The sequence below is a fragment of the Ursus maritimus genome, unplaced genomic scaffold (genome assembly GCF_017311325.1).
Source record: "Ursus maritimus isolate PB19 unplaced genomic scaffold, ASM1731132v1 scaffold_8, whole genome shotgun sequence".
In the NCBI taxonomy this organism is placed as follows: Eukaryota; Metazoa; Chordata; class Mammalia; order Carnivora; family Ursidae; genus Ursus; species Ursus maritimus.
The window spans coordinates 6,528,753-6,540,790 of NW_024426996.1; the positions used below are offsets into that span (position 1 = coordinate 6,528,753).

At 40.8% G+C, this 12,038-nt stretch overlaps 1 protein-coding gene across 1 annotated transcript in view; it reads left to right on the plus strand.

Annotated features, from left to right (window-relative positions):
• Window positions 1–12,038, plus strand: part of UNC5C (unc-5 netrin receptor C) — a 335,202-nt gene that overhangs the window by 286,663 nt on the left and 36,501 nt on the right. Inside the window, exons 8-11 of the mRNA XM_008707176.2 lie at window positions 4,092–4,148; window positions 6,161–6,352; window positions 7,058–7,402; window positions 10,187–10,274. Coding sequence (XP_008705398.1) covers window positions 4,092–4,148; window positions 6,161–6,352; window positions 7,058–7,402; window positions 10,187–10,274 — 682 coding nt within the window. The remainder of the gene's footprint in view (window positions 1–4,091; window positions 4,149–6,160; window positions 6,353–7,057; window positions 7,403–10,186; window positions 10,275–12,038) is intronic.

Here is a 12,038-nt window from a genome sequence, read left to right on the forward strand (position 1 = left end):
CGAATTTCCTAAGGTCATTCATTAAATAATGATCTGAGTTGACTCTACAAATAAAATCCCTTCACCTAGAGTCTTAGTGTACTTACGATGTGCATTATAATGATATTGATAGAGTTGTCATTTATCGATTGCTTGCCATGTACCAGCCCTCTACAAATCTCATTTATCCTCTCCACAATTCTATGGGAGTGAGGACCCGTGTTCCCTTACGCGGATTAGAACACTGAGACGTAGAGAAGGAAAGCAATTTGACCAGGCTGTCACAGTGAAGGGAGGAGCAGAGCTGGGATTCAAACTGAAGAATGAAAAGCTCACTTTCACTGCCTTGGCCAAGAGCACTGATGCCTTTTTTGATGGCTTACTTTCAAGTAGTAAGAAAGTTAACTGAAATCCCTAACTTAGGAGCCAGGCTGTTGATTGGGACACGAAAAACAATTACTTTGCACTGGGTTCCACCAGAGATGTTATTTTTCATTATTGCGAGGACTGCTCCCAGCAGGGTCACCTCATTAGCTGAGGAAAATGTCCCCTGTTGTTCCGTGAGAGACGGATCAGATGGAGAAGCGTAAAAACAAACTCTGAAAAGTGATTCTCTGTTCCCCTCGTTTAGGGGATGGAACAGTAATCCCCTTCTTTTCTGATTCCCAGCCTCCTAAGTGATGTTTTCGCTCTGTAGTTGCAGAAGTGTTTTGAAAAAGATGGAAAAAGTTTTATAGAGTTGCCTTCCAAAACCCTTTATCAGTGTTTCCATAATAGAGTAAATTGGGGTGTTGAACCATTAGTGAGTATACTTAATACTCGGGTCCGTTCTGAATTTCCCCATGTAGGAAAATAACAGTTTGGCTAGATTGGCCCTCAAGGGCTACAAGGAATAACTAATGGTGAGCCTGTCGTTTTTCTAAATTTCTGTTTTATTTTAGAACAGGCTCAAATGCAAACGCTCCCCCATCTGTATGGATAGACCAATTGATAGACATCTCCCAAGCCATGTGCCACAGAAGCCGTCCATAAAACCCTGTCACTTTGCTCCCTTTGCTCTTCATTATCTAGAGAAAAACCAAAGCACTCTTTTCAAAATTACATTCCATCACAGCATTTTTATTTACTCTAGGGTAAAATCAAAATGCTTCATCGTGGCCCACCAGGCCTACATGCGGCTTCTCCTCACCCCTCTGAGCCTGCCTCCTCCCTCTTCCTCTCACTCACGTCCCTCCCACACTCCATTTTTATATCAGGACTTCTCCTTTACTGTCCCTCTCTGGACCATCGTTCCCTCCTGATCTCAGCTTGGCTGATTCTTTCTCGTTGTTCAAGTTTCAGCTCAAATCCCATTTCTTTTTTAAGATTTATTTATTTATTTAAGACAGTGAAAAAGAGAGAGCGCGCGCACGCGTGAGCAGGGGGAAGGGCAGAGTCCTTGCTGAGCTCTGAGCCCCACAGGGCTCCTTCTCCCAACCCCGAGATCACGACCTGAGATGAAATCAAGAGTCAGACACTTCACCAACTGAGCCACCCAGGCGCCCCTCAAATCCCATTTCAAAAGAAAATTGCTCCCTGATTTCCTAAATGTTCGTCCCTTTATCTCCAGTCACATTGCATTCTTTTGTTCTATTTTTCAAAAGAATTTTTTTCCACATTTGAATTGATCTTATTTATTATTTTTACTTGTTTATATTCTGTTAAACTAAAGCAAAAACAGGGACTTTTCCCATCTTGTTTGTCATTGGACCCCATGCCTAGAAGAGAACCCAGTATATAATAGGGTTCAAGAGTATTTGTTAGACAAATGAGTGAATGAGTGAATGAATTCCAGTTCTGTGCCTAGAATGAAATAGAAGTTTCAGATGAATACGATAAGTCACCAAAATATTTATTGAGTTGTGCAGATCCACATAAATATGGGGAAGTTGAGATTAAAATCGAAATTATAACGTTCCTTTTTATGATTCCTTGGTCTGCCTGTCAAGAACAGGGATTCTGTTGGGAAATGGAGACAAAAGCCAAGGCATGCCCAGAACTGCTTCACGGGGAGAAATGTCGGCCATGTTGTATCTTTCTGGAGGTAGCCTTTTCCCTCTGTAAGAGACAAGTCTCCTGCTTACTCCAGCAGGCCCACGCTGATTCTTATCAAAATATTCGAGGTGGGGGGCGCCTGGGTGGCGCAGTCGTTAAGCGTCTGCCTTTGGCTCAGGGCGTGATCCCGGCGTTCTGGGATCGAGCCCCACATCAGGCTCCTCCACTATGAGCCTGCTTCTTCCTCTCCCACTCCCCCTGCTTGTGTTCCTTCTCTCGCTGGCTGTCTCTCTCTGTCAAATAAATAAATAAAATCTTAAAAAAAAAAAAAAGAAAAGAAAAAAAATATTCAAGGTGAACATCAGACCATCCCCAGATGTATTTTAAACTGGTTTCCAGTTTCCAGGCCTTCTAACCTGCAAGAAATGCATCTTTTGACGTCCCTTTACCTAACACCTTCCCTACCAGAATGGCAGCACCAGTTACCTTGTCTCCTCTACTGGCAGTGAACTTGTATGGTCTTAAGTCTTTGGGTTTGAAAATAAATCACCTTTCTTCCAGTGCCTGTATATGTCCCAGATGTCCTTTTATTGAGTTCACGGAATACAAATGGAGAAAGGTTATTACCAGACAGAAGTGTTTAAAAATGAAAATCAAACCTAATACATGGACTCAGACAACTGGAATGAGGAATATAATATTTATAAAACCGAGTAGGAGGTTGCAATCATTGCTCTAAAATAAAGCATTAAAAATTAATTCTGAGCAAACTTGTCTGTGCTACAGCAAACCTCTCTTTCATTAAGGTAGCCCTGCATGTTTCCGCGGAATTAGTTCCCCAAAATAGGTAAATAGCTTGTAAGAGCTGAGTGTTGGGCAAACTACAGAGGGTCTACCTGAGGCACGATTTAGAGTTACCTTGACGGTTAGAGCATTACAGACCTTTAATTTTGAACCAATTAATTGTGATTCTTGCAGATTCTCTGTATTTTTTGCCCCTGAGTATTACCAGGAAAGTTTAATTCATATGCTTCTTATTCATTTTAATTTGATTAATCCAAACGGTACTGTATCATTTGATCAATTCATATGTTGCAGAATATTAAGTGTTAGGAAACTGGGGATGCCAGTTATAAGTTACACTTTTAAATTTTCTATAGATTTTTCATTTCAAAAAATGTGTATTCCACATTTTTCAATGTTTTCTCCCAGTCTTCTTCTTGAGATTATTTTTATCATTATCATCATTATCATCATCATCCTTCCTACCTTGCCATATATTAAAAAGAAAGAAAAATAAAACTGCTAGTGTTAGCTCTCCATTTATTGTTGAGATGAGGTTTTTATTTTTCTCAATTTACACTATTCTTCTGAAGCTCTAAAATAAATAACCTTATAACCTCTAGGCCCTATTGATTTTTTAATGATTTCAAATAAAAAGCATCCAGTTTCCATTGCATTGACAAATTGCTCAGTCCCGGGGCAAAACCTATTGGATTCCTTTTAAATGGAGGGACAAGAAACAACCAAAAATCCAAAAAGTGGATCTGAGATGGAGGGAGGAAGGGTGGTCTCTGCTCAGCGCAGTAAATGGGTATTTAACCTTTGACCAATGATGACAGGTCTTCTTTAGTTCTATTAGACCAAGAGCAAGCTGTTATGGTTAAATAAAAAAGAAAAAAACTGCTTAGAGCCTTGCTGAATACGTCCTGGGAATTAAAGCATATGGCAGGGATAAGGAAAAAAGATTTTCCTTATGCTAATGACCCTTGATGTCTGAAATAAATTAGATCCATTAGAGTTTATGCTCAATAAAAGAAAGACTTTAAGCACTCCAGAGTTAGTGACTCGAGACCAGTTTTGCTCTGAAATTCAATCTGCCTACTTATTAATTCTTGGTGAGGCTCCAGAGCAGACAGGAGATGCGAAATCATAATTCTGTACTGAACCAGAATTTTAAAGGACCACAGGTTTCTTTTCCTTTTCTTTTAATTAAACCATTTTTCATGCTTCGTATTTTGTTTCCCTCATTAATTTGATTTTGTTCCCATTTTTTTTCATTTTTTGTTCTTTTCAAGGTTTCCTTTATCCTATTTCAACTGAACAGAGAACCCAGAATGAATATGGATTTTCTTGTAAGTTTGATGTTTGGTTTTTATGTTGCTGAATAATCATTTAACGTGATTGCCCCCAGTTCAAGTTTACCTTTCTTTGGATCACAGATGTGCACACAGGAAATAGGCGCCTAATATATTCTAACATGAAAAACAAATTAGATTTTCACTGCTGAGGAGAAGAAAAGAGGGTCATTTTAAGCTGCTGCCAGCTTTCAAATCTATCCGTCAGCCATTCAGAGCGTCAGTCCCAATAGCCGACAAACCATATCGTGAAATATGCTGATCTAATAAAGGGCCGGGTTCAGATGCTAAAAAGTAAAGGGTTGAGAAAAGGCAGATGTGTTGAGTTAGGAAACATGCAGGTTGGACAGGTAATTACAGCCTGGTAAAGTAAAACCTTAAGGGTTTAGATAGAATATTCGGGCTGGAGTTCAAAATGCTGCAGCAGGGGCTCGAGTTCTGCCCAGCAGCACGGTGCGGTTAGCAGTGCTCACGCAACCGGGAGGGTTCGGGCAGTCACTGGTATTCCAAAAAGATCTGTCAATATCGACTTGATTGATGGGAAAGCTGATATTCTGGAAACTTTGGGAAAGATAATAGTCAAAAAAAAAATTCTCTCACATGCAGTACATTTAAACACAAAATGCTGAAAGAGATGGAGCAGATTCCAACAGGAAATTCCTCTACACTGTCCATGTCTCAAAGAAACCGTGACCCCGAGTTTGGGTGAGCCATTGGCAATCTCCATGATGAGTCATTTCCCCATATCAACGATGTGGCTGTGAGGCTTAGGACAGAATCGTGGCTCCTCAAGTCTTAGGAGACCCTGGGACTTACATATCTGAAAATTCCCTCCCCCCAGAATGCATGTGTTTATAAAATGGAGCATAAAAAGGCTGTTCTTGACCCCCTGAAATACCAGTTTAATCACCTCTTTTACAGTGAGTTGAAAAGCTTTGGTTAACTTTGCTGACAATGTTTGTGGGTCACACAGAACTAAAAACAGAGACGTAAAGGTGCTTGTGGAGTTCTGGAAAGGTTTCATTTTGTTCGTTGTGTTTCAATTCTCAGCTTCTATCACCTTCTGCGGTTGGATCAAAGCATGTTCTGTGCCACCAAGGCAATATGCAACATTTACAGGAATTTTCCTCTGGCTTTACCCAGAAACAGACCCCCAACTGACTGCACACTGTGTTGTCAAATGCTTAATTGCCTTCTGGGGTAGTCTGACCTTTCTGATCACTGAACCAGGCCTTTATCTTACTCAGTGCACCATCCAGACATATTTGATTCAGTAACGAGTAGCTCAAATGTAAAATCTCTGACCAGTGACCATGAGAAGCTCATGGTTCTCAGAGGTGATACCGAATCCATATCAAAAGCCTGGAGTTATCGGCATTGACCTCTGCCTCCCAGATCTGGGTCTTCCGAAAGCACACCTTTCAAACCCAACATCTTCCCTTCTAATATTTGTTTTGCTTAGTTACATATACCATTCCTAGCCACCGCTTCCTTGATTTAGGGGAAAGAGAGGAGAGTGTTATGGAAAGTAATTTTATGACTTGGAATGATACTTAGGAAAATATTCTAGTTCAATAACTATACAGATTCGGAACACGCCAGATATTTCCAACAGAGTATTTATGTTTATGTTTTTGGAGAACTATCAGTGAATTCAAAGCAGCCTTCCAAACTTTTTCACCTGCAATCAGTAATGAACTTTGTTTTTTTCCCTGTGGGTTGGGATGGTTTCAGTTCCAGTTTCTTTTTATGCCTTCTAATAAATGGTCTGTTATGCTGCCCAATTCAAGATAGATTAGTGGGCGGATAGATGCAGAGTGAGAAAGGAAAAGAAATCAGAGATAATTTTCCACTGAAAGGCCACAGTCGTTTTATACAGCTTTTGAAATAGATTTGAAATTAACCTATAAAAAAAGGCAATAAATGTCTGAAAAAATTACAGCAATATGGATGTGTACTGTGGGAAATTTCTCTAAGCAGTTGGTCCAATGTTTCCTTGTCCTCCGCAGCTGCTCCTGACTCAGACGATATCGCTCTGTATGTTGGCATTGTGATAGCCGTGATAGTCTGCCTGGCCATTTCCGTAGTGGTGGCCCTGTTTGTGTATCGCAAGAATCATCGCGACTTTGACTCTGATATTATTGACTCCTCGGCACTCAATGGAGGCTTTCAGCCCGTGAACATCAAGGCAGCGAGACAAGGTCAGTTAACATTGTACTTCACACCTGTGATCTCTGCGGGCCACCCTGTGTGGCGTCGAATCAGTGCCATTCAGCTCATGTAGCTCAGCTTGAACATAAGCTCCATGAAGACGTGGATTGGGGTCTGTTTTATCCATTATTCTGTTGACTTCATTCATATAACCAACCAGAGGTGGCAAGGTGCACAAATCATTTTTTTTCCATAGGTTTCTCTCATACTTTTAAACTTCCACTTTAAAAGAGTACACAGATTGGTTGACTGATTTCTTACATCTCCTTTTCTTTTTTTTTTTTTTTTTTTTTTTTTTTTGCCTCTTGACCAGACAGCTTGCATTGATATGAATATAGTGGGGTACAGATGGATGACCTCAAATCCAGTATAGACAAGGGAAACTATTACCTGGGTCACTAAGTGGTGATCACCATCTTCAAATCCAGTCTGTTGAAATAGATAAATACCTTAGAGGCAATGAGTAGACTTGAAAGCAAAATACAGAATGAACATGTCTCTTTGTTCGTAGCCAATAATAAAATGGATCACAGTAATCCAATTGCCCTTTTTCAACAGAACCTTAGAGTCTATACATCTCTAATATTGACTGAGTTCATTTGTTTTTGGCTCAGAAAGTGTCAGGGGGAGCCTGATTAAATAGAAGTTGCCTGAATGGAGAGTGCAAATGGACTTCTTTTCTCTTTCTGATGCAGATCTCCTGGTGGTACCCCCGGACCTCACATCGGCTGCAGCCATGTACAGAGGACCTGTGTATGCTTTGCATGATGTCTCAGACAAAATCCCAATGACTAACTCTCCAATTCTGGATCCACTGCCCAACCTGAAAATCAAAGTCTACAACACCTCAGGTGCAGTCACCCCCCAAGATGACCTCTCTGAGTTTGCATCAAAGCTGTCTCCTCAGATGACCCAATCCTTGTTGGAGAATGAGGCCCTCAACGTGAAGAATCAGAGTCTAGCAAGGCAGACTGACCCATCCTGCACCGCGTTTGGTACCTTCAACTCCCTGGGGGGTCACCTTATTGTTCCCAATTCAGGTAATTCCTAGACGTCTAAATTACATAGATCTTGAAAACATGTTTTTGTACCCAAATCTTTTTCATTTATTTGCTTTCGTGAGGCCTGAAAAGTTTGTTGTAGCCTAATCTAACCCAAATCCATCAACATTACTTGAGACAAAATCAGCAAAACCAGTCATCTTTCTCCAACCGACTCTGAAAACGCTTCCTCTAGAAACATTATACTCACAACTTTCTGCCAACGTGTAATTTAGAACTGTCATTGACCTTCTTTTTAATAGAGCTTCCGAAGGCAATGGCAAGCCAGAAGAGCTCACTGCTGTCATCACACTTTAAAAGGACAAATTAATTAGAAAACATATTAGTTGGGTCGCTTCCAATTTACTGTAGGAAGCAATACTTCAGAATACTAATTTTTAGATCAGAGGACATCATGGTAGACATCAAGTCTTCATTTATTAACTCTCTATTTCACAGTCTTCAACCTCAAGGTATCTGTAAGGTACTCACTCCCACTTCTGATAGATCTGTCTGGAATCACAGCCTTATTATGTGTAGTTTATATTTGTAGTATAATTGAATTTTCAGCTTATCATTTGGTTATCTGCTTCTAGAAGATAAGTCTCATAAAGGTCTTACAGGGTAAATTTAAGTTAGTGACTGATACTGTTGGATTAAAGTTTGATATTCATTAATCAGTAAGGGGTTTGCGCCTGTTGGTCCTAAGAGCGTTAATGGATTCCTCTGTGAATCTACCTTAGCTCTTTTGGACAAGACTGAGTATTTTGCAAATACAGCAATAAGAAACAACTTGATTGGCCCCAAGTAACAGAAGAAAATAATATAATGTGTAAATAGCCTTACAGCCAAGTAATACACAGAACCAGTGGATCTACAATCTGAATATGAACTTGTCTTTGATTCTTTCTCTGATACAGTCCCCCGTTTCAATGCCTTGCCGATTTGTCACACCATCCCTTTAAAAGTATATTTTAACAAATTAAAATCCTTAACGGGAATATCATTTTTCCTTTCATCTATACATTTTACATACCTGAGATCATATATGATATATACTTTTTTCACCTTTTTCTCTCTAATTCTCTTGCTATTGTGTGCTCTTTATAATCATGACAACATATTTTTTAAAGTCTATCACATGTTATAGATTAAAATACACCCCAGTGTTCTTTTATTGCTCAAACAGGATATTACTTACTCTCAAGGCATTTTCCCCCGTGATATTCACTGGGTTCTACCTTTCCTTCCCATTTCCATACCTGTCACTTTTTCGTGTATGAATTATTATAAAGGCTTCCTAAGTGGAAAGGAGGGAGGTAGCCTGTAGTAAATACTTTCTGTGTACCAGGCAGTGGTGATTTACATACATTATTTTACAACAAGTTAACCTAATCCGTGTCAGACCTTACTCTTACTGCTTTACAATTCATAGTTTTATTTCATTCCTATAACGTGAAGGTACATTTTATTGTTCCCATTAGAAAAAATAAAAATACCAAGGGTTGGTAGGCTCATGTGTGGCCTTCCTGCGTCCACTCTGTGCCTCCGCAAACCAGTCTACCCTCGAGGGCGACATTCTGCTTCCCAGGCCACCACAGCGTGGATGTTAACTTTTCTTCTCAAGAAGGCATGACCCGCCATTTTCAACCAGTCACATAAAGGCCTTTGAATAACTGTTCCTCCTTCACTGTCCAGTCTTTATTCTTGAGACTTTCCAACACGGTCGGGCACGTTTCCTTATTGCCCTCTGCTCAGTTGGCATATGCCGTCTCCTCGCTAATTAAATTGTAAGTCACTGAAAGACAGGAACACTGTCTTACTTCTTGGCATTCACCGTTTTGCCAAACACAATGCTCACCGTGGCGCTCCATAAATTCTTATCGAGCTGAGAAGAAACCCCATTTATTGGAATAAAATCATGGAGACAAGTATCTTCAGGTTGCTGCCCACCCTAAATTAGTCTTACAGTGTAGCCACAGACCACCAGCAGTGCCGTCCCCTGGCAGCTTACTCCAAGTTCACAGTCTCTGGGTCCCTGAGTCAGAAACCTGAACATGGGACCCAGTGGTCTGTGTTTCAGCAAGCCCTCCAGTGATTCTGATATGAGCTCAAATTGCGAAGCACCGCTGTAGGCCCGCCGAATTTAGAACAAAGCTCCATCCCCGAGGCCTACAAAATGGTATCTGTTAGCAACTACATAAAAACCTGCTTGGCCTGCTGTGACTAAAAACTAGCAGTTGTCTGTTCGTTTCCTAGAGTTATGCATGGTGAAAGAAGTTCTTCACCAATTATTATTCTGTTATGGAAAAACACTGACGCTAACCCGATATTTCAGAAATAAATGTTTTTTGATATCATGGAGGTTAGCATTTCCCTGACTTTGAATTTTGGGGGGATTTTTTTTTCTTAAATTAGAAACGATGCATCATTACAGCTGTTTGAAATTTTAAGAGCGGTTGTTGGTTTTCCCCTCATTTTACAAGGAAAACAACAGTGGAACCATCTGTCTATTCCTTAAATAAAACAAGAGTTTAAAAAATGACATCATTCCTTTGAGTAATTCCATAACAGTTCAGAGGGAGCTGTGGTAACAAATAAGGCCAATAAGGAAGGAAGGCAGGGCAGCTATGAATATTTACATGTCTTTAGAGAAAAAGCAGGCTTGTGGCTACATGGCCACAAAATCTCCTCATTCCCTTTTCACTTGCTTCAAAGGCATTCTGTGAAGTTTCCTTTTGATTCATAGGTCTTATGTGACTGCTTTTCTCTTTTGCTATTCAGGAGTAAGCTTGCTGATTCCCGCTGGGGCCATTCCCCAAGGGAGAGTCTACGAAATGTATGTGACTGTACACAGGAAAGAAAATATGAGGTAAATATGCTTTTTCTGGTGCACTTGACTTTATCAATGTCTGACCTGGAGGAGAGTTGTGCAATCGAAAGAATAAACCCAACATATTTTTGTCTTGAGTGCCCTGCTTCCAGCATCCCCCTTTTTCCCCTAGACCTGTAAAAGGTCAGCTTCTCTTTATCTTTGAAGCTTCAGACACTTTTGCAGATCTTGAGTATGGGCCGAGGGCCAGAGACCTTTTCACAAGTGGACATGTGGCCAGGATAACTGGAAAAAATAGCCAGAAATGTAATCCATAGATCGTCTAGAGAGATACGTGGGTAGACACAGAGACATCAGCTTCATGTGGCCTGGCTCAGGAATCCAGCCCTATCCCATTATGGGGTCAAAGGTTACAGAGATTAGACAACCCCTTAACCTCTGACCTGCCCCCCCCCATGTCAGCCTGGCACTTTATCCTCACCTGCGGCGTCTTCTTTTTGTGACTCCCCCTAGCTTAAGTGTTATCAACCTCCTTCTTATGTTCAGCACTTAAAAATTCCATATCGAGCCTTTCTAAATGGATGTAGGGTTGATTAAAGCTAGCTTGAATCACGAGGCTTTGTTTTGAATGTGCCATAATCATAAAGATGAGGTGATTTTAAGTTAAAATAACAATAGGAGTTGAAAAGTCCTAAATTCAATTTTCAGTCTGGCCTCTGACAAATCTAACAAATGGTCTCTCTTGGTTAGTTCCCACATAAAACGCGTGTATTAAATAGTGCTTTAAAGGCCTGACTGATTAATGCTTCTGAAGTACACCGCGGTCTTAAAATAAAAGACGTGGTTGAAATGAAGATCCTTACATGTAATTATCATTGCTTTTCCCCAGGGGAAAGGCGTCGGCTCTTCAGCCCTGAGCTCCACGTACAAAGCATGAGTGACAAATGTCGAACTAGGTTATCATTATAACGCATTATACCTTCCGTCTTCCCTCTCTCATCCTCAGAAAAACATCCATTTTTAGTCTTGTTCTTCAAAAGCCGAAAAGCTCTTTTATCATGCTCTCAGGTGGAGATACTGGCATTTGTAATCTGTAGGACCCAGAACAGTTTTTTCCTCAGGTGGTGTACTTTCACCTGGACAAACACTAGCCTAAGAAAATGACAGAGTTCCTTGAGCATTCTTCATGCTTAAATTTGAGTAACAGAAAATTACTAAAAGGCTCGTATTTACTCACATCAAATATTCATTTTTTTCATTCTCAATGCACAGTAACAGTCACAGGCCCTCAGTGCGCCCTTCTTTTGCAGTAGGAGAAATGAAGGCCCCTGTATATACTTATTGTCCGCTTCCTCTTGTCCAAAGTCAAGGTTGGCACCAAGTGCATCCATCCCTCGAGGCCTTTGCCAACATGGACACTTTGTTGAAACAGGAATGAGGATTGGCTCGTGCTTTATGCTGAAAAACAGTGAGGTGTTCGTGTCTCTTATCGTCCATCTGATGACCAACAGCAAGCCTTAAGGGGCTGCCGCAGGAGCGCGCCGAGGCTGAAGGGGGTGTGCGTTCACGCGCCTTGTATGGCTCTCCTTCCCACGGGGTAGCCAGCACCCTAGTCAGAATAACTGTGCATTTTAGATGAAAGCAAGAGAAAACAAAAAATTGGTAAAGCTACACACTTCTGCTTTGAGCTTCCTCTGCCTTTGACTCAAAAGAAAAGGAAACTGTATAAATCACTTCTCGCCGTCTGCACCACCTCAAGTTAGGTGCGGAGGGACTTAGTCTGCTGAACTCAGTGCGCATCAG